General features: G+C 40.2%; 1 protein-coding gene and 4 non-coding genes across 5 annotated transcripts in view; 4 read left to right on the top strand and 1 right to left on the bottom strand.

The window, feature by feature from the left end:
• Positions 1 to 23,478, bottom strand: part of chrna2b (cholinergic receptor, nicotinic, alpha 2b (neuronal)) — a 38,423-nt gene that overhangs the window by 5,315 nt on the left and 9,630 nt on the right. Inside the window, exons 2-5 of the mRNA XM_088325536.1 lie at positions 13,923 to 14,074; positions 8,922 to 8,966; positions 8,696 to 8,805; positions 1,047 to 2,088 (exon numbers count right to left, since the gene is read on the bottom strand). Of these exons, the coding sequence (XP_088181662.1) occupies positions 1,047 to 2,088; positions 8,696 to 8,805; positions 8,922 to 8,966; positions 13,923 to 14,074 (1,349 nt within the window). The remainder of the gene's footprint in view (positions 1 to 1,046; positions 2,089 to 8,695; positions 8,806 to 8,921; positions 8,967 to 13,922; positions 14,075 to 23,478) is intronic.
• On the top strand, positions 5 to 87 carry trnal-uaa (transfer RNA leucine (anticodon UAA)). The gene has a single exon. It is a non-coding gene; the product is annotated as a tRNA-Leu (tRNA).
• Positions 2,658 to 2,740, top strand: trnal-uaa (transfer RNA leucine (anticodon UAA)). Its single transcript has one exon. It is a non-coding gene; the product is annotated as a tRNA-Leu (tRNA).
• trnaf-aaa (transfer RNA phenylalanine (anticodon AAA)) lies at positions 14,493 to 14,575 on the top strand. The gene has a single exon. It is a non-coding gene; the product is annotated as a tRNA-Phe (tRNA).
• trnal-uaa (transfer RNA leucine (anticodon UAA)) lies at positions 22,103 to 22,185 on the top strand. Its single transcript has one exon. It is a non-coding gene; the product is annotated as a tRNA-Leu (tRNA).

The following is a 23,478-nucleotide window of genomic DNA, read 5'->3' as shown; positions in this document are numbered from 1 at the left end:
TTGTACCAGAATGGCCGAGTGGTTAAGGCGTTGGACTTAAGATCCAATGGACTCTAGTCCGCGTGGGTTCAAATCCCACTTCTGGTAATGTGATTAGAATACTAACATTTTCACATCTAAGATGCTGGTATCAGCACCAATACCAGATTACACAAAAGAAAAATGCTGTGAAAGGGTACAACTACTTAATGGTGAAATATACAGATATACCGTTTGAGTACATTATGCTAAATTCTTAAGTTATCATTTCATGTCAAACTTAAAGAAATTTTCCCTTCATTCTTCAAGTACCGTGAGTAAATTATTATATCAAACATTTTGCAAAATAGAGTATCATATTTTATCTTACAGTTATGATATTTGATAACTATTCACTCTATGCCACTTCTGTGATCTTCATCATGCATTATGTTCTGCATCCTGATTGGCTTAACAGTCACCCTACCCCTTTTCTGCCTTGGTCTGCCTCAGCATTAATAACTGTCATGCCACCAAACGCTCTGGATGGACAAAAGCACCAAAAGGAAGAGGAAAAAGCTTTATATCACTGACAAATTTGTAATTCTTGACATGCTAAAGGAAGGTAAAAGCATTTTTATGCCACATTTTTGCTTCCCCATAACATCTACTTTCCTTTGGCATCGGTTGGCAAACCCAAATGTTGAATGAGCCATATTTGTATAGCCCTTAATCACAAGGAGTTTTAAAGGGCTGCACGGTCTATTGCAAACTAACGACTATTATTACACCATCCGCTCATCTAAAACCTACATGAGGGCAAAAAACTCAAAATTCTCAGCATGAGGAAAATGAAGAAACCTTGGGAAGGGACCGCACATCAGGTAATCCCCCTGTAAATCAGGTTTGTTCTTTAGTTTCAATGTATAACAGAGTATTTGATAAATAAAAAAATACAGCAGGATTTGACTATTGCAGGTCAGTTTTGGAACGGAATCCCCACAAAAAATGCAGGATTACTGTATTTTGGAAAAAAAAAAAAAGGATCACTTTTGATCAAGGAATGGGTACATTCCCGCATTACTCACGCTGAAATCAGCATCCTCGGCCCTCAGGTGGTCTGCAATGTAGTGGACCCCTTCTAAGGCGTGAATGACACTCGGTGTGAGTGAGAACTTTGGGGTGGGGATTTCCTGTTTGACTTGTTTGACACCCCGATTTATCAACCTCTGCGGCGGTGGCGCTAATTCTTGCTGCGGCGATGGCGGCCGGAAGGAGAAATATGAAGTCAGGGTCCCCATTTCTAAATCCTCCATTGAGCAGGACCTAGGGTCTTTCCCCCAAGTGGCTGACGTGCTGATACTTGTCCTGGAGGCCATTCGGCCCCTGCGCCTTTCCATCAAAAGCCGTCTGCGCCTGGCATTGGGCGCTGGCCTTCTCATGAACAACCACCTGGGCACAAAATCCAGGAAAACAGTTCGCACCCATCGTGGCATCTTATGAGTGCCGGGCGAGCGGTGGTGCACGTTGAGCACGAAAACCGTGATGACAATGGAAAGCGTGACGAAGATCATAGTGAAGAGTAGATACTCGCCAATGAGCGGGATAACCAGCGATGTGGACGGGATGATTTCGGTGATGAGGAGCAGGAAAACGGTGAGGGAAAGCAGAACCGAAATACACAGCGTGATCTTCTCGCCGCAGTCGGACGGCAGGTAGAAGACCAGAACGGTGAGGCAGGAGATGAGCAGGCAAGGGATGATGAGGTTGATAGTGTAGAAGAGCGGCAGGCGGCGGATGATGAAGAAGTAGGTGATGTCCGGGTAGATCTCATGGCAGCAGTCGTATTTTTTGGTGTTGTAGGTGCCCACTGCATTGACGATGGCCCACTCGCCGCTCTCCCAGTAGTTGTTGAGGTCTACCGAGGTCTCCAGCCGCTCCAGGTCGATTTTGGCTTTGTCGTAGGTCCACGAGCCGAATTTCATTTTGCAGTTCTGCTGGTCGAAGGGAAAGAAGGTGACGTCGATGCTGCACGAGCTCTTGTAGATGGCCGGGGGCACCCAGCGCACTGCCCCTGTGTAGAACAGGTGCGCCTTGGTCATGTGCGTCACTGCAAACTCGCCGTCCGCACTGCAGAGATATTTGAAAAGTGAAATCAGATATGGTGAAGAATCGATACCAACCTTTATTAAGTTTAAACAACTGATTTTGACAACTATGCTTTCAGCATTCTACTGACATATGGATGCTCAGTGTGGTTTTCCAGCTGCTTTAAGAATTTTTTGATTAGCGCTGTACAAATAAAACATCAATTGACACCAACGAGGACCATCAGGCACTCCAGTAGGTTGTGAAATCTGCCAAGAGAATATAAAAACGATTCTCTCTGATATCAGCACCAGCTATGCCACTCGCTGTCTAAGGAGACAACATCCTGCAGGACCAGCACCATCCTGCTCACAGCCCTTTCAGCCTGCTGCCCACAGGGAGAAGATACCAGTCCATACAGTCCAAAACATCTAGATTGGCCAATAGTCTGTATCTACAGGCTGTAAGGCTCTTAAACTATGAATCTTCACATTTCATTCGCACTGTTAATCACTCTGACTATTATGCACGGTTGACATCATTGTCACATTTGGCCAATGGCCTTGATGTGTTTGTACAATAGTTTACTGGTCTTGTGGGACATTACATGTACCAGGATGGCCGAGTGGTTAAGGCGTTGGACTTAAGATCCAATGGACATTAGTCCTCGTGGGTTCAAACCCCACTCCTGGTATTTATTTCCTATTTTTTTACAGAAGAAAAGCTTGTATTGATAGTATGGCAGTGATACCTGGATTGAAACTAGAACACTAATCCGTTTACAATTCTAAGAACCAAATTGGCAGAATTTTTTTTTTTTTGGTATAAATTTAGTAAATTATATTACATTCTTAGTTTTACTCGATTAGGTAATCACTGTCGTTTTAATCAAAATTCAGCTTTAAAATTTACCTAAAACTTTTTATGGATTGAGGGACTTTTCTTCAATATTTAGGTAAGTAAAAAAAACAAAAAACAATATTTCATTAATTTGATAAAGAACATGCAATGCTAAATGATGCTTATCGTTTTGAATGCACTTCTAAATAAATGTGTACCTAGTGAGCTGTCCACTGGTTAAGCTCTGTGGCGCTGCAACCTACAAAGCCACAAGAGGGCGCCGCTTTCATGTCAGTTCTCTATATTGTATACAGTACACGGCCCATCAAAATCAATTAAAAAAGAAAAGGACAAAAGAATACAAAAATAGAGTTTATAAATGAAAACACAGTTATGTTCACTTTATTGTGAGAGCTTCTCATATTTGATTTTAAATACATACAAAAATCAAAGAGTAAAAAATACATGAATGAATCAATACATACAGTGGTGTCCAAACCATGGGCAGGGGCCATTCACAGCCACTATAACAGGGGTCGCCCGCAGCGACTATATCACGTGCCCGCGGGCCCGTTCTAAAAATGGACCTAATCACACACTATCAATGTCCAAAATGTGATTAAATTGTACTTTTTAAAATTGCATTTACAGTGATTTAAGTTAAAAACAAAAAGTATAACAAATATATCAAAACCTAATAAAATCAAAAAAATCAATCTAATGTGTTTACATCACAGGGCAGAGGCGACTGCTCATTACAATTGCAACCTTGATTTTGAGCGTCGTGAAGGAGTCAATATCGTTTTTTACGCAAATAAAGATAGGGGTAAAAAGAAGAAACCGCATGATTTTCGTAGTGAATGGGAGGAAAAACTATTTTTATTAATGTGAAAGAAAACTGTGTCTTAAAGCGGCACAGCTTGGAACGCCACTTCAGCACTTGTCACAGCACTGTCTCAGCACTTGTTCCATATTTACCGTAATTACCTGCCCAGCAGTGCACTACGAACAGCAAAGGCCCACGAGTTAAAGTGAAGTTTGGGTAAACAGCAGTGTATTTACTCAAAAGCAACCGAAGCCTCTTTTAGAGCCATGCATTTTTTGTTAAATAAGACTGCCTTTTCAGACTGGGAGCAGGGTTGGGTAGGGTTACTTTAACTTGATTACTTTCAATTACTTTTGGAGTACTCCAATACCAAATAAGCTAATAAAAGACAAAAGAAACTAAATATGAATAAAATGACTAAATTTTGTGCAGGCTTGGGGAGTAACGGAATACATGGAACGGCAGAAATGATGTTGGCAAGCTGTTTGGATTTATTTTCATTTTGTTTGTTTCGCATTTTATGTTAGTTTTGCCGGAGATCAAAGAGATCAAATCCAGGAGAGAAAGCTTACCACGTCTTGTGAGTCATAATTTTGTTCATATTTAGTTTCTTTTGTCTTTTATTAGCATATTTAGTATTGGAGTAATCCAAAAGTAATTGTAATCAAGTTGAAGTAACCCTACCCAACCCTGACTGAGAGTGTATACTGGACCTTGTATTTTTAACTGACATCACTGTGAAACTAAACCTTTTGAGTTGTAAACTGCAGGGCAAAGGTAAAACGTTTGCTCTTGGTTATGTTCTGTCAATGCATTTAAAACTATGCTGAACATTTTTCGGGCGGCACGGCGGCTGAGTCTTTAGCGCGACCACGGCACATATGTAAGGTCGTGGGATCGAATGTTCCTGTGCGGAATTTGCATGTTCTCCCCATGCTTGCGTGGGTTTCCTCCAGACACTCCGGTTTCGTTCCACATTCTAAAAATATGAATGTCAGGTTAATTGGCGGGTCCAAATTGTCCCTTGGTGTAAATGAGCAAGTGAGTTGTCTGTCTCTGTGTGCCCTGCGACTGGCCAGCAACCAGTTCAGGGTGTCCCCTGCCCATTGCACGAAGATAGCTGGGATGGGCTCCAGCACCCCCGCGACCCTACTGAGGATAAGCGGTGCAGAAGATGGATCATAATGGATGTATGGACATTTTTCCATGCATTTAAAAAAGTGTCAGGGCCAGAAGTGAATTCTTCAGCATCTTAGACTTTTCATAAAACTGCAGACAAGTACTGTCTGGTCATAAATAGACTTGGACAAGAGTTTGAGAAATGATTTGTGACTTTAATCAGTTTGAGTCATTCATTTCTAATCCTTTTATGCAACTGGATGCAACATGTATTTCTGAGCAACTAACTGCAACTTTCAACTTGGATGTTGGTCAGGTAAAACTGGTAATTGTACCTTTACAAAAGTAGTCATTAGTAGAAATGTGATAAGATTTATTTAAAAATGTATTTATTTATGTAAAACTTTTACATCATTTATTTGTACGAACATGATGCAGAGTTCATGAAACTGAAACTGATAACGTCTTGAAAAAATGAACGCCATTTCCTGCAAAAGGTTGTAAAAGTTGTCATTTGGAAAGGTGAAGGAGAAATAAATTATTCTATGTTGAAGTTTATCTGCTTCTCACCTTGTTGAATCATTCCGTATACTTCATTGAAAAATCAGTTCTCACGTAAAATGTCAGTAAAATAGAAGATTTGATTAATTCTTTAAAATTCTTGCTGTCTAGAGGTCTAAATCTAGTGGAAGCTAGAGCTCTTGTTAGTGATAGGAGTGAGTGGAGACGTGTTGTAATAGGATAGTGGGATTTTTGGACGCGTTCTAAGGGATGAGGAGGGCACCTGTATGATGCGGCAAGGGTAAACCAGTGAAAGCTGTCAGGCCCTGCTTTTGAAGAGAAGAGTGTGTCGTTTAACTTTGACCCGAGTGACACAGCCGCTTTTTTGTGTCCCGTTTCATCTGGAGGGACAAAAGCATGACCAACTTAAGTGCCGAGGTTGGGTGTTTGGGCATTTGGGTTGGCCATGGTCCAAAAATCTATTTGTTATTGGTTATTATTTTTTGCTAATTTTTCCCTTTTTTATTTTCTTTGTTATTGTGTGTATTTGTCTTGCTGTCGGTCACCCCTCATGAGGGATATGACCATGGTAGATAGATAGATAGATAGATAGATAGATAGATAGATAGATAGATAGATAGATAGATAGATAGATAGATAGATAGATAGATAGATAGATAGATAGATAGATAGATAGATAGATAGATAGATAGATAGATAGATAGATAGATAGATAGATAGATAGATAGATAGATAGATAGATAGATAGATAGATAGATAGATAGATAGATAGTTAGTTAATAATTCTTGTTTTCAAAGTGCGTTACCGCAGTGCCCTTTGTATTACTCCATGCCCTTGGTGTTGCTCTCGGGCTAAGAGGTTTAGAGACCCACGCACTATAACGATGATACTCCAAAAATAATATTTTTTTCTTAAATAAAATGTGTTATAATGTGTCCAAAAAAACACTTACCGTAAAATCCGGACTATAAGCCGCTACTTTTTCTCCAAACTTTCAACCCTGCGGCTTATGCAGTGATGCGGCCAATCTACGTAATTTTTCTTACGGCCGCCAGCGGCGCTCGAGTACAAAAGGTAAGATTTAGACAGGTGGAATATATGCGCCGAGGAAGACTGCAACTTGTTGGCTTGACTAGCGGCGAGAAATCTTTCACTAAAACTGGCCGCATGCGAAAGGCAACTTTTTCGCAAGTCTGCCAGTGGATCCTGACAGCGTGGGGCAGCATCAAAAAATCCACCATCACCAACGGGTTACGAAAAGCCGGTCTGCTGCATGACGGAGAGGAGGGCACAGAATCAGGAGTGGATGAAAGTTCAAGCGACAGTAACGGCGCAAGTCCGGCTGCGGGAGCGTGGGACGACGTTTATATGACAAATTTTCTTTCCGACACTGAGGAAGACGACTTTGATGGCTTCAGTTCTAAGGAGGAAGATGAGGACGGTTTACTGTGATTTTTACAATTACGGTATGTTTTTTTAACAGACCCGTTTACTGTGTTGCGAGCGTGTTTCTAGCGTGTTGCTACCATTAACTGCCCGGGTGAAATATTATATTATTATTATTAAAGCTTTGAAAATTCCCTCGGTGTACCGTCTTTCTTTGTAAATATGTGTAACCATGTATAATATGTATTTGCAACTGTATATTTTTGTAATGTATTTATTTGTATTTATTTTGGACACTTATTCTGATATGTTAGGGTTAGGGTTAGAGTTAGGGCTAGGGCTAGGGCAAGGGCAAGGGCTAGGGCTAGGGCTAGGGCTAGGGTTAGGGTTAGGGTTAGGGTTAGGGTTAGGGTTAGGGTTAGGGCTAGGGCAAGGGGCGTAACAAACGCGGGCTGACGGAAAGTGGGGACCGGTAAAGGTGAGTGTTTGTGGACACGGAAAATAGTGGATATATATTTTTCCCACCCTTACCTTTTGAAATATACACCTTTTTCTTTGGATTACTTTCAACGGGACCCGGACTCTGCCGGTCTGCATCAAACCGGTATCATTTTCCGTTCATTTTGCCGGCTGTGATTTGTGGACTGTGTACTTTAATGAAGGATATTCAGTTACAATCGCGGGACTTAAAGTCTGGTCTGGGTTGTGTTTGTGTCACATTTTTTTAATGTGGGCACATGCGGCTTATATACAGGTGCGGCTTGTGTAAGTACAAAATTGGTTTTCCTCTTAAAATGTGGTGGGTGTGGCTTATAATGAAGCCCTTTGAGACTATTTGTGATTAAGGGCTCTACAAATAAAAATGACTTGACTTGACTTGACTTATAATCAGGTGCGCTCTAGAGTCCGGAATATACGGTAACTAATTTAAGATTACTTGTAACCTTTATTTTTTTGTAAATGTACAATTTTAATTGAAAATAAATAAATAAATAAAACACGCACATAATTTTACCGTACATATTTTATATCTAAGCACATTGACTATAAAGCGCATGGAATTTAATTAAAGTAAGAACTCCTGTATTTATTCGTGTATACCGGTGCAGTGCTGACTAAAATTTCAAAACATTGTATGCAACGGGAATCAAACCTAAGTCATGACAAGGAGAGCGCTGATACCCAATTACTAGACCACTTGTGATACAGATGACATGCAAAAAGGCATTCAGTTTAATGTCACTATGTTTTAGATCAGGGGATGGTGTAATAATATTATGTGGTTTGCAATAATCTGTGGTCTGTGCAGCCCTTTGAGACCCCTTGTGATTAAGGGCTATACAAATAAACATGACTTGACTTGACTTGACTATTCCAAGCTCTTGACATTAACAAATGTTACGTTCAAATTGCATACAAATTAGGTTTAGGACTGATAAACTCTTGTACTTGTTCTAACTCCATTTGAACATCTCACTAATACTTGCACTTAATTTACAAAATAATGTTTTTTTTTCTCCTATTTTTGAAGCTATTTAGGTTTGTCTGACAAAAAAAGGGAAAAAAAATCAGATTTTAAGTCATTTTGGTAAATTTATTGACCTACTATTCATTTATTGACACTTCTACCGTTCCAGACTCAGCTTTTTTCCGCTAAGTCAATTTATGTTCAGTTCTATAGCCCCGAACCACAAAAAGTCTCAAAGAGCTGCACAGACCAACAATTTAAACATCTATTTCAATACCCCAAATACCTGTTGGACACAGTATTGGCTCATACGTAACAGCAAAGTTATTAAGGTGGTGCTACCCATTCAGATCATAAAAACTATCACCCCAGGGGCCACATTTGGCCCGCAGACTATGGGTTCGAGAGATCCTGGTTGAAACAATTCTCACAATAATAGATTTTCTTTCCTGTAATGTTTCTTTGACTTAGAATTGTGTGTACTCACTTATTATAAAGGACAATATCGGGGACCCAAATGAGTTGTGACGGGACTCTAATAGACGTCACATTGTCATAGTCGGAGGGCCGCCAGCGGAGTTTGTAATCGTTCCATTCCTAAACACGAAAACAACAGTAAAAGAATATTATATATTATTATTATATATATTATATATATTATTATATTATTATATTGTTTGTTAATGTTAAGAACTGAAATGTTTTCCTCCCACCTGTTTGAGCCACACATTAGTTGTCATCATTTGGTTCTTCTCGTCCTAAGAGACAGGAAATTACATAATTTAGTTCAGGATGCAAACTTATAGAAATCTTGACATTTTTATCCCTTATAAAAGACAGAGATTTGCATTCGACGACCTCATCTATATCTTTTTTTTTTTTTTTTTTAATAGTGCGCAGGTAATAATTGCTATGGTGCCATCTTCAGGCATTCCTTAGTCCAGGGGTCAGGAACCTTTGTGACCCAAAGAACCATAATAGCAAAAAAGAAATATATATATATATATATATATATATATATATATATATATATATATATATATATATAAATTCAAAAAAAGTATAAAAAAAAAAACCTTTTTCACAGTGTCATAATGGAGTATTTTGTGTAGAATTTTGAGATAAGAGATTAAATTAATACAATTTGGAATAAGGCTGTAACATAACAAAATGTGGAAAAAGTGAAGCGCTGTGAATACTTTCTGGATGCACTGTAGATAAGATGGAATGTAGGGTTAGGGTTAGGGTTAAGGTTAGGGCTAGGGCTAGGGCTAGGAAGCAATCTTTCTTTCCCAAGGTCCCCTAGGGCTAGGGCTAGGGTTAGGGCTTTATATATATATATATATATATATATATTTATATATATATATATATATATATCTCATCTCATCTCATCTCATTAGCCGTACCGCTTATCCTCATTAGAGTCGCGGGGTGGCTGGAGCCCATCCCAGCCATCTCCGGGCAGTGGGCAGGGGACACCCTGAATTGGTTGCCAGCCAATCGCAGGGCACACAGGGACAGACAACTCATTCGCTCATTCACACCTAGGGACAATTTGGACCGGCCAATTCACCTGAAATGCATGTTTTTGGAACGTGGGAGGAAACCGGAGTGCCCGGAGGAAACCCACGCAAGCACGGGGAGAACATACAAACTCCGCACAGGAAGTCTGGAGCTGGATTTGAACCCACGACAGGTTCCCATGACATGAACTGTGCCGCACAAGCGCTAACCACTGTGCCGCCGTGCTGCCCTATATATATATATACACCTCAGACTTAAACATTGGTATCCGTTCCCCCCCCTGTTTGGCGTCCAGCATTAGGGGTTGGAATTAGGGGGTTTTGACAGAATTCAGCAAGACTGCCAAACTTGCTTTTTATATAAAGCTAATATTTCAGCGCATTTTATTTCTCCGTGTGACGTCAGATTATAACATTTATGCAATACTCATAATGCCAGAGCCTGCATCCTATCTCAACAAATAGATTAATTTCAACTTGTCTCCCTCCCACAGTTAATAAGAGGCTCATTTTGACTAACTTTTTTTTTCCTCGGAAATAATGGTTTCAAAACAAGGTGCAAGCAGAGTTCTTTTGTAAATATGTCACAGAAAACTGCAAACAAAAATATTATGGATGTATTTCCATAAGAGGGGTAGGGCGTGCTGTTTGTTAACAGCTCTGCCCATCCCCACTGCTTACCCAACAAAATTGGGCTGGGTGCTTGATTAGCGTTTTTTGGGTAATTTTTTTTTCTGTGGGTTTATCATCATAAAGTTTCACAACAGTGAACATACATTATTTAATGAGCTTCCATAAAAAAGATTCGTTAGCGATGTTTGCCAAAACAGAGTCTGTTAGTGAAACATCTTACTGTAAACTGTAGGTAAGACTGTGCCCTTTTTATAATGGAGTAGCTTCGGCTATTGATGCACCAAACCCGACATTAAATTCATCAAGTGTAGAACAGTAAAAAATAAATTAGCATAGATAGCATTTTACCATCGAGCCACACAAACTCCTGAAAAGAGCCATAGATTCTCGACCGCTGCCCTAGTCATTGCGCTTTTGATTTCAGAGCTGCCAAATATTGAAAATTTCTGAATGAAATTCAAGAGCATTTAAAGGCACCATATGTAGGTTGAAAGTGGTTGTCATTTAATTTTGTCACTTAAAGAAATTGCAAAACAAAAAGGAGCAAACATGAATAAGTTTATTGCACAAATTTGGCATAAATATAGTGTTTAATATTTGTAACAATCAATTGATTTAGTGATTAAAATGTAAATACTGATGAACAACTGAAATTTCATAGAGCACTTGTGATATTGATTGATTCCTGTTGAATAGTGTTCCTCAACAGGTGGGTCAGAACCCAAAAGTGTGTCTCAGCCATGTTTTCAGTAGGTCATGGGTCTTTTCCTTGGCAAAATAATGGAAAGGAAAAATGAAGGATCGATTACAATCCTTAACAGTAGATGGCGATAATGCCCTGCTCGTTCATTTCTACCTGCTCAATCAATCAGCGCGTTTGAAAAGGACCACATCTCATTTTATTGTGATTTTGTTGGTTTTATTTAATTTTTCTGCCCAAATTTATGAGTCCTATGAAAGTTAGCTTAAAAGGAAGGAAAAGCGGAAAGCAGTGATTAGGTCGAACAAGGAAATTACAGTATTGCGAAATACTACAAAATATTGTACATAGCTGTCACTGTTGCCCATTGTCCTCACTTGGCCCCGCCCATTTAGCGCCAGCTGCGGCCTGTTGCCTGATTGGCTTCCCTCCTATTTAAACAAACCTTTGCACTTGTGTTTTGACTCTGTCCGGTAACCTGCTCGTGTATCCACTATCCGGTATTGATCCCGGCTGTCTCGTCCTGTCCAGTATCTTGCTCCAGTGTCCGTATCGATCTCGTCTGTCTCCTCCTGCCCGGTATCTTGCTCCAGTCTCCAGTATCCGATATCGATCCGGCCTGTCTCATTCTGTCCGGTATCTTGCTCCAGCCTCCAGTATCTGGTATCAATCCTGTCTGTCTCCTCCTGTCCGGTATCTTGCTCAGGTCTCCAGTATCCGACATCAATCCCGCCTGTCTCGTCCTGTCCGGTACCTTGCTCCAGTCTCCGGTATTGATCCCGTCGGTCTCGTCCTGTCCGGTACCTTGTTCCAGTCTTCGGTATCCGGTATCGACGCCGTTTGTCTCATTCTGCCCGGTATCTTGCCCCGGTATCCGGTATCAATCCCTTTTGTACGGTCCAGTATCTACCCGTGTGTCTTGTATCAATCCCATCTGTTCTGTCCGGCCCTGATATTGTCTGCCTCTGACTTCTCTGTCTCACTTCTTCCTCCCAGCGATCGCCGCATCCCTGGCGTTTGTCTTCACGCACATGACAGCCCCATTCCCGTAAAATAAAGCTTGTTTGGAAACATTACGCGTCTGGGTCCTCTGTCTGAGTGGATTCTGACAATACGGACTGATCCGGAGTGAATTAGAGCACTGAGTTTAAATAGGAGGGAAGCCAATCAGGCAATGTGCCGCAGGGCAATGGGCAACCGTGACATTCGCTTGATTTTTTGTTTTCATTTTAATAGTTTTCATGGAAAATGCATATTTTGTAACTTGCTGTAAATTAAATTACAAAATATTCCTAGTATTTGGTTGCTTTAAGGAACCATTTAATTTTTCATACGTCTATTTCTTTATTCATTTAAATACAAATAATATTTAAATATGGATACAAAATATATCAAATGCAAAGTTCTCTGTTAGACAAAGAGCTTTTAAACCTTTAATATGTCAAAAAAGCAAGCAACTTTACATCATCGCCTCAAAGTACCGTAAATTTCGGACTATAAGCCGCTACTTTTCAACTTTCAACGCTGCAGCTTATTCAGTGATGCGGCCAATTTATGTAATTTTTGTAACGGCGGCCAGCGGCGCTCGAGTACAAAAGATAAGATTTAGACTGCAACTTCTTAGTTTGTGCACAGATTAATTTAGCGTAGACATATCCTCAACATGTAAATTGCAAAAACAAAGGCACATGATGCAACTTTCAAGCTAAACGCAATCGAGCAGTCCGATATAGAAAGAAAAAGAGCTACCGCATGTAAACTTTACTTAGTGAGCGTGATGCTAGCGTGTTTTGAATAAGGGACCGTGGGACAACGTTTATACGACAAAGTTTCTTTCCCATACTGAACGAAGACAACTTTGATGACGAGCGTGTTGCTAGTAGCATTTTGCTACCCTTCACAGGCACGGTTTGGGATGAAAGTTATATTATTATTAAAGCTTTGAAAACTTTCTCGGTGTACCGTCTTTCTTTGTGAATATGTGTAACCATGTATAATATGTATTTGCAACTGTATATTTTTGTAATGTATTTATTTTAGAAACTTATTCTGATATGTTTTGTACCAGCAAATGACAAAGGAGGGGCGGGGCAAACGCGGGCTAACAGGAAGTGGAGTAAAGGTGAGACGTGTTTGTGGACGTGGCCGACAATAGTGGATATATATTTTTCCCACCCTTACCTTTGGAAATATACACTTTTTTCCTTGGATTACTTTCAACAGGCACCCGGACTCTGCAGGTCTGCATTCAATTTTAAGTACCGGTATCAATTTCCGTTCATTTTGCCGGCTGTGATTTTTGGACTGTATCGGGTATGGGTTAATTTCGTGCTTGTATTGCGTTTTTTCAATGTGGACGCATGCGGCTAATATACAGGTGCGGCTTGTGTATGTACAAAATCGGTTTTCCTCCCGAAATGTGGTGGGTGCGCTCTATAGTCCGGAATTTATAATATAATAGCGTATTTTCCGATGTGAATGTGAACTAAACACTTCTACCTACTCTAAATTATGTAACAGAAGTTTTTTCACAAAGATTTAGGATCTAGTATCATTATTGTCACATGCTGCTGTCCATCAATGCCAAAGTCCAGCTCCTATCAGAAGAGCGAGATGACGCTTTACACTGAAAGAAAAATGGCGACCAGATGATGGAGGTGCTGTATCTGAGTCAATTCAAGAGACTTCTCCTGCTACTGATGGGCACCATCAGGCTCTTCTTGCCCACGACACACTACAAGAAGTGATGCTCCTACGACCCAGGTGGTCAAGGAGTCTATGACCCGTGATTATTTGATTATTCCACAGACAATGGTGATTAAAATCTTGGATTCGAAGGAAATGCGACGACTCACCACGTCTATGAGCTGAGCGATGGATAGCCCAAATTTCACAATGACCACATCAGAGATGTTGGGAACGGGTCGGGACCACTTGTTGTAGCCTGCAAACAACCTTTTGAAGAGTTCGTCCTCGGCGTGCGAGTGTGTCCTGTCGTGACATGCCACTAGGGGGCCGAGAAAAGAAAAGACTCAGAGTCAGACGACTGCCATGTGGTGAAGCAGCATCTGGTTCAGTATTAAACTCTTACCCGAAAATACAACCTGGAAAGGGATGGGACCCCGGCGGTGAAGGGATCCCAGAACCAGAACACTCTCTATTAATGATGAGATTACTGAGGCTAAGTTGAGACCGATTGCTTTTTTGATGCTGTAGCAATTTAATAGCTACTTGAAGACTAAATAAGCTTTACTTGCTAAAAAGCTAGCTCTCACCGTTTTTGGAACCACACAAACAAAAGACCTAGGTAACAGCCAATTTTTGTACCACATTGTGTTTTAGTCTCCCTACATCCAAGCTTGCATTGCTCTACCATCAATGGTTTCCAGTATATTTTGATTGGGACAGATATATGAGGAGATTGTATCAGGATGGCCGAGTGGTTAAGGTGTTGGACTAAAGATCTAATGGACAATAGTCTACGTGGATTCAAACCCCACTCCTGGTAATAAATAATATTCACTTTTTTGTGTTTTTTGCAAGCTGGAGAGCTATACTTTAGATTCACTAGTTTAGCAGGCCACACTATTCCTGTTTTCAGTGCAAATATTGTCCTTAATCTAAAAGCACAAGGAAGAATACAAACAAAGACAATCACTAATACCAAAAGTGACCAATACGCACCATTTGATGGCTCATATTTCTGCTCAACCTTTTTAAGGCTTTGGGGTACCCTTTGCAGCAAGATAACCAGCAATAATGAGTATGAATTTTCATATTTCCGTAATTAAAGGTAGTCTGTAACAAAAATTATGGTCTAAATGTGCCTTTTATACTATATTCTATACTCTTATGTCCAATATATATACTTTTATACTCTTATATCTCTAAACAGTGCTCAACAAGTGTGCGGCTTTGCGATTTCGCAAACAACTTCAAGGTCAGGAGAATAAGATCTCTAATTGAAAAGCTACAACTTGAAGGCCACTATGTGGCCTGTTAGCTGGTTAATCAGAGATGGCTTTGACTCCCATATTTTGAAAGCTGGCATTTCTTCTCACAGAGACGCATTGTGTTTACAAAGTTTCACTATCCCTATTGCTCATTTATTATACTCGCACGCCATCTAGCGACCAACATTAGACACTTCATTTAAATATGTGATTCCTGTCTAAACCAATCAGATTCATTTCCTGTGTTCATATAAACCAATCATATGTGTGCTTTCCTTATTGTGTTTTACAATAGATAAGCATCCTGAAAAAGGAGGAGCATGTTCTTCCTTGAGCCGATTCTGGAAGTACGTACCTCCGATGGAAGGGGTTATAAAAAATTTCCAACTCTGTGTGCAGTGTTCCCTCTAAGCTGCGCGCTGCGCGCAATTGCGCACTGCTTACACATTCTCAGCGCACAAGAAAATCTAGCCAGCGCACAAAAATGAGGGCTAAAAATTACTTATTAAGAAGCAACTTAAGTCAAAGTTACAGTGCATGAAGGTAAAAATACACGGGTTCCTCTGACGTTGTGTCCTAAATGCTGTATGATGAAGTCGAACGAAGTTGAGTAAAGTTAGTAGAGTGTGTTGAGAACCGGCTTCTTCGGCTCGGCTCACTAAAAAGGAACCGGCTCTTTCGGGTCCTAAACGGCTCTTCAGGTTGTTTTTGCTTCTTTAATCCCAACATGACCAAATATTAAGTAAAATTATGCACAAATTGACTTAAAGGAAGGGGGGAGTAGAACAAAAAAGAAAAAAATACCAAAATTAAAAAGTAGTGAAAAGCTGAGAAAAAAAGAAACAAAAGGAAGAGAAAAAAAAGAAGGAAAAATTTAGAAATAAGCCAGAAAAAAAGAAAAGAAAGAAATGTAGGAAAAAAGTAAAAAGAGAACAAAAAGAAAAAGTAACAGCTCGGGATAAATAAACACAATGAGATTTTTTTTAAGGAATTTAAAAAAAAAAAGGAAAAAAAAAACACAAAAAAAAGAATAAAAAGTTTGTGTTGCATTCAAATAGTTTCCCATTACTGTATATCAAGTGAATGTTGACAACATTGTATTTCCACTAAAAATGTGATTAAGTACAGTTCTATATCTTACAACCGACTAAATAAGCCCCCAAAAATGTTAATATTATGCGACAAAACATATCAGGAAATAAAAAGAAATGGATATCTTGTGAAAGAATTGTAAGAACAAACAACGTTTGTAGGCCGTACAACCTTTGCAATAGTACATGAGTCAATTCATTCAAAAGAGAAAAATAATTTTGCATTGCCGGAAACTCAGCAAAATGTAACTTGATGTCAAGTTTTGGACATGTTTGATAATTAATTATAGATAGATAGATAGATAGATAGATAGATAGATAGATAGATAGATAGATAGATAGATAGATAGATAGATAGATAGATAGATAGATAGATAGATAGATAGATAGATAGATAGATAGATAGATAGATAGATAGATAGATAGATAGATAGATAGATAGATAGATAGATAGATAGATGGATAGATACTTTATTCATCCCCGAAGGGAAATTCACATTTCCAGCAGCATCCCTGAGCTGAGAACAATACAATAATAAAGCAAACAGAATACAATATACAAATACCCAATGTGACGTGCAAATTCCCACTGTAGCGTTAATTATCTTGCCACACTTGGGATTATGGTGGCTTACGGTTGTTTCAAGCGTTGCTCACCAACTTTGTGTGAACGCTCAGACCCGCGGAAAATTAGAGGGAACATTGTCTGTGTGTGTTCTTACCTTCTTCCTACTACAATCTCAGGTTTTAACCTTGACAAGGCTCCGTGTATGGCTTTCTTGAATATTATCCTTCATTTTTGGATTAAGAATTTCATGCACTGGATTTAGCTGTATTTTTTTGGTCAGTGTCATAGCTACTCAAATGATCTACAATTGAATCATTCTGAAAACGGACCAACATCAAATGATAATAATTAGACATGGGCTTACAGTATGTGATTCCTATACCAAAATATGAGTTTCAAAGCATTTCCCTTTTTACCTTTCGATTCAAAATAGCATTTCTCCCATGTCAAGAAGTAGCTGATGGAAGGTGGCATAAGCTACAGAAACAGTAGCCTTATATTATGACAATTCCTGACACACAATGGGCTAACTTGGTCTATTATCAAGTACTGTACTTGTCGTGATTGCCCTATTTGGAACACCTGTGGCAGCTTGATTGGCGCCAACAGCCCGGACAAGCTGATTGGTTGGCCACACCCTTCTTAAACACCTGTCTTCTGTTCAAACTTTGTCAGACCGTTTGCGAGCTGTTGTGTTTTCACTCTGAGCGTTTCCGTCCGACTCCATCCCTGTTAAACCTGTTTTCTGCCTGATCCCCGTTTTCGACCCATTTCTGAACCTGACTACCCCTGTTCTGCCTGCCTCCTGCCTACGACCACTATTACGAACTCGACATCGTCTCTGATCTCCAGCCCTGGTCAAACGACGTGCCATTCCCGCCTGCCTTCTTCCGACACGGAAGTGTCACCCTCGCCTTGCTCGATTCCGCTCTCCGCCAGTCCTCGGATGACGCAATCAAGCAAGTCTAAAATCTCACTCTCTTTCAATAAAATCTGAGAAACGCATGCAATTGAGTCTTGTGTCTGTTCTGGTCTGTGACAGTACTTTTAGAAACCATTCGTAAATTTAAGTTAATTAAATACCAAGAGTGGAGTTTGAGCCCACGAGGACTATTGTCTAGGGCTCCAACAAACGATTGCTTTCATAATCGATGAATCGGACGATTATTAGTTTTTCCCGATTGACTAGCCTTAATATGACTGTGAAGGAGGCTCAAAACGCTAGTGCATTTTCACCATTTACGACAGTGTTTCTCACCTTTTTTTGGGCCATGGTACACTTTTTTATTAAAAAATAATTTAAAAAAGTTGATCTTCTGCTCCAGTTTCATTGATTTATTCAAGACAGGCCATGTAGTCCAAGTATATAATATATAGTTGTAAAAATATGGTAATAGATCCTATAGTTTGGACATATTGTCTATCTATTTCAAATCGAATGCGTAGAGCTCGCATATACAGTGGCTTGCGAAACTATTCGGCCCCCTTGAACTTTGTGACCTTTTGCCACATTTCAGACTTCAGACATAAATATATAAAACTGTAATTTCTTGTGATGAATCAACAAAAAGTGGGACACAATCATGAAGTGGAACACACTTTATTGGATATTTTAAAATGTATTAGCATATAAAAAACGAAAAAGTGCAAAATTATTTAGCCCCATTGAGTTAATACTTTGTAGCGCCACCTTTTGCTGCGATTACAGCTGCAAGTCACTTGGGGTATGTCTCTATCAGTTTTACACATCGAGAAACTGACATTTTTGCCCATTCCTCCTTGCAAAACAGCTTGAGCTCAGTGAGGTCGGATGGAAAGCATTTGTGAACAGCAGTTTTCAGTTCTTTCCACAGATTCTCAATTGAATTGAGTTCTGGACTTTGCCACACCTTGATGTTTTTTGGTGAACCATTCCATTGTAGCTTTAGCTTTATGTTTTGGATCTCTGTCTTGTTGGAAGACTATTGTCCTTCCTAGTCTCAGGTCTTTTGCAGACTCCATCAGGTTTTCTTCCAGAATTCTCCTGTATTTGGCTCCATCCATCTTCCCATCAATTTTAACCATCTTCCCTATCCCGGCTGAAGAAAAGAAAGCCCAAACCATGATGCTGCCACCACCATGTTTGAATGTGGGGATGGTGTGTTGAGGGTGAGCTGTGCTGCTTTTACGCCAAACAGAACGTCTTGCATTGTTGCCAAAAAGTTCAATTTTGGTCTCATCTGAACAGAGCACTGTCTTCAACATATTTGGTGTGTCTCGTAGGTGGCTTTTGGCAATTGACACTTTTTATGGATATCTTTAAGAAATGGCTTCCTTCTTGCCACTCTTCCATAAAGGCCAGATTTGTGCAGTATACGACCAATTGTTGTCCTATGGACAGCTTCTCCCACCTCAGCTGTAGACCTCTGCAGTTCATCCAGAGTGATCATGGGCCTCTTGGCTGCATCTCTGATTAGTTTTCTCCTTGTATGAGCTGAAAGTTTAGGGGGACGGGCCCATCTTGGTAGATTTGTAGTGGTCTGATACTCCTTCCATTTCAATATTATAGCTTACACAGTGCTCCTTGGGATGTTTAAAGCTTGGGAAATCTTTTTGTATCCAAATCCAGCTTTAAACATCTCCACAACAGTATCTCAGACCTGCCTGGTGTGTTCCTCGTTCTTAATGATGCTCTCTGCGCTTTAAACAGACCTCTAAGACTATCACAGTGCAGGTGCATTTATACAGAGACTTGATGATACACAGGTGGATTCCATTTATCATTGTTACTCATTTAGATCAACATTGAATCATTCAGAGATGCTCACTGAACTTATGGACAGAGTTTGCTGCACTGAAAGTAAAGGAGCTGAATCATTTTGCACACACACTTTTTTGTTTTTTATTTGTTAAAAAAAGTTTAAAATATCCAATAAAGTGTGTTCCACTTATTGATTTTGTCCCACTTATTGTTGATGCTTCACAAGAAATTACAGTTTTATATCTTGTTGTTTGAAGTCTGGTCACAAAGTTCAAGGGGCCCGAATAGTTTCGCAAGCCACTGTACATGTGAACATCCCTGTGTTTTATAAAATGCATATATATTTCTAAAAGCTGAATAACTGAGGCAGCACTACTGTTAAATAATTTCGGGGTGTTACTTTTCAATTCAGTTCATTTTTAATCCAAATTGTTTTTGTAGAATAAATAACAAAAGTATCTCCTAGTAGAATCTGTTTTCAAATCATCTTTTAAAACTGTATTTAGAGTAAAATAAGAAAAACATGTATGTATATGTGTTACAGTTGCCATTGCGCCCAACTGGCCCCAGCCGTGTGGCACCAGGTTCTGTCACGGTTGCCACAGCGCCCAATTGGGCCCGCCCATGGACACCGGCTGAAAAGCGTTGACAGATTGCTCCCTGGGAGTACTTAAACGCTGTCCTTTGAGCCGTTAGTTGTCAGAGCGTCTGCAAGACTCCTGTTAAACTCTGTGTGAAATGCCTATTTCTGTGAATTTGCCTGTGTTTGATTCTTCTTTATTTTCGGCCGGATCTGTTTGATTTTGACCACTCTTTTGTTCGGATTTCAATCCACTTCCGCGACCATCGATCCCCGGATCGAGTGTGCGCGCATTCCTCATCTCCCTAATAAACTGTGAGTACGTTACGCGATTTGGTTCTCCATTCCTGTTTCCTGTTCTGGTTCGTGACAATATGAGTGTCAGGACCAGAACGGAAACAGGACCCAATTGCATTACCTTTATCACAAGTTTTATTAAAGGAAAGAGGAAGGGCTGTGCCCACGATGCGGTGTTCGCTAGGCGCGGGAAGCAGGTCGCTCTGAACGCGGAAGCAGATCTTCCGTGGCGAACGATGGCGGTGTCAGGGACGAAAACATTTTGACAGGAGAGCAAAAATGTGGTCGGGGTCGTAAGCGAGTCGTAAGCCAGGAAAGGAGAGCAGACGTGGTCGGGAACAAAAACGGGTCGAAGCCGGGGAACAAAGCAAAAACAGCTGGGAGTCAGGGTCGAAAAAGGCTTGCCTCGTGTTAACTGAGGTTCGCAGACGGACTGACAAAAGGGGACAGATAGGAGTGGGTTTAAATAGGGACAGGGAGCCAATCAGAGTCCGAGGCAGTTGGCGCCAAAGGAGGGGGCACAGGTGTATCACATCTGTAATCATGACATATGAGGAATTTTCTGAAAACAAAATGTTTTTCAATGAAAAAATATGTGCCTTTGTTTTTTAATTAAACGCCCTAGTTTCGTTTTCTTTTGAGTGTATGTCAATTTTTTAATGTAATCAATGGTTAGGATTGGAAAACATAGTTACCTGCAAGAATAATATGTTTCTAAACTCCTTTTTTGACTGATTTTGAGGGTAAAATAAGAAAAATGATATTATATACAAGGACTTCCATTAGGTTTTAATGTTTAAATAGTCAAGAAAGGCAATGAAATCCGTTTTTTTTGAAAATCAATATAATAATAATAATAATAATAATAATAATAATTTCCTTGTATTGTCATTCTGTGTAACAATGTACACAGAACGAAATGTCGATTGCACCTGACCCGTTGTATGGCTGTTTTTCTGAGGAAAATAAGAAATATAATATCCAAATATAAATATATCTAATCCAAACTACTCTGTAAATTTCTATTCGTGTGTGTTTGTGTTAGAGGTAAGATTAAGCCTAAAAAATGCAGCCCAAACCAGGCCCGTGGGTATTAAAGCCCTACCCAGCATTTGCGAGGGCCAGGCTGGGTTTTTTTCCTGCTGACATTTTTTAAAATGATCTACCCTTCATTATTCTTTGTTTCTTTTTTGTGTGTCGCACGGTGGAGGATCCGTGCGATCGATTCAGTACCCCTCTTGCGTAGCGCCGAGCATGCCGCTGAGCGCCTTTCTGAGCGCAGGAACGCCGGCTGCGTTGCGCACAGGGGGCTTAATCTGTTCTCCACTGTGAGACACAAAGAAAAAGAAACAAAGAACATTGATGGGTGGATAATTTTTTTTAAAAGGGTCATCGAAGGAGAAGCGCAGCCAGGCCTGGACATGAAGGTAATTATTAACACTTTTGGGCTGACTCTGGTTGTGCTCGGGCATAGATCTTACCCCCAGCTTTTGTGTTTGTGTGTGTTTGTGTGTGCATTTGTATGTGACCTAAAGGCTCAGAAACGACTGAACTGATTTTTACAGTTGTACTTTTGGCGCTTTTAACTTGGTTTTGTGTCAGTCAACCCCCAATAAATACCAACTAAATCATCTGTCTTTGTGTGGTCTGATTTTGTGGGGTCTCTAATACCCCTCTGCAGCCAAATTGGGTACTGCAGCTCCTAACCACCGACCAGCCCAATCCAATCTTCCATCAGCTGAGTTGATAAGCTATCACAAAGAACGTTTGCCGAAGGGAAGATCCTAGCCGAGCACAAAGGCAGCTACCAGGATGGCCGAGTGGTTAAGGCGTTGGACTTAAGATCCAATGGACAATTGTCCTCGTGGGTTCGAACCCCACTCCTGGTAGGAAATGTTACCTTCTTTTGATAAACACAAATGACATGAGGAAAATTCATGCTAACCCACTAGCGGCGCTCACTTGAATGCTAATGCAGGACTGGGTTAAAACCCATGGGAACCGCCAACAAAAGAGTTAAGCCTTCAAAGCTATGTTGTCACCTGGCTATGCAAGAGTGACCAGATGGGAAAGGGTGAGGCTGCAGGCCAATCGGAGATTTCCGAGTCGAGCTGCCACTTGCATGTCAATGAGTGATTTATCGCCCATGCTAATCGCCTGGCTGGAGGGCTTTTGGTGGTGTTGGCGCGCAGGTGCACTACCAAACAAGGGAGGATGACGGGAATTTACAAATGGTATGCGCTCACTTTCTCTCACACTTGATTTCATTGACCTGATGAGGCAAACTTCAATGGTTGCGATCAGATCACAAAAAAGGAAAAACATGTCATTAGCGAGCCAAAAAATAATTGTGGGCATTTTGGTACAACTCAAGTGGAAGTGGCTATTAGTGCCAAGCTAAGGGGTGTCAAACTCATTTTAGCTGGAGGCCGCATGCAAGAAAAAAATCTCACGGGGGCCAGATTAGCAGGTGTTAGAGAAAAAGAGAAAGAAAAAAGAAATGAAAAAAGAAAGAGAAAGGAATAAAGGCAAAGAGAGATAAAGAAAGGAAGAGAGAAAAAGGTGGGAATGAAAGACATGGAAAAAGTAAGAGAAAGGAATAAAGAGAGAAATAAAGTGAGAAAGAGAGAGAAATATCAAGAAAAGGAGAATATACAAAAACACAGAGAAAGAAAGAGAGAGAGGGTGAAAAACAAAGAGAAAAAAGAGTGAAAGAAAGGGAGTTAGAGAGAGAGCGAAAAGAGAGACAAAAGAGAGCAAGAATAAGAGAGAAATAAATTGGGAGAAAGAAAGAGAGAGAGAGAGTGTGATAGTGAGCGAGAGAATTACTACAGTAGCTCTGTGAGCGGTGCCTGGCTTGGGTGACATCAAGTAGACATATATAAAACTGCAGCTCATTTTTCTCTTGTGCTTATCTCAGTGTTGTCTTGCAGGACTATGACTGTTACTGCAGTATTTGTCAACAAGTGTGTCATGAGACCCTTCCTTGTCCAATTTTATCATTGCAAAAAAACCATACCATTCTCCTGTGATCCAAATAACTGTATGATCCTTACCAGTAGGTGGGACCAGATTATAAATGTATTTTTTTATATACCAATTATTAAAGGGGACACTGTGTAATATTTGAGCACTATATTGTGTCGTGTGACCGGAAATGAATGCTAAAAAGCACAAGAAAA

The sequence above is a fragment of the Urocampus carinirostris genome, chromosome 20, assembly GCF_059441175.1.
Source record: "Urocampus carinirostris isolate Australia breed hairy pipefish chromosome 20, RoL_Ucar_1.0, whole genome shotgun sequence".
Taxonomy (NCBI): Eukaryota; Metazoa; Chordata; class Actinopteri; order Syngnathiformes; family Syngnathidae; genus Urocampus; species Urocampus carinirostris.
Note: the sequence above shows the minus strand (reverse complement) of the source record. Positions and strands in the feature narration are given on the sequence as shown.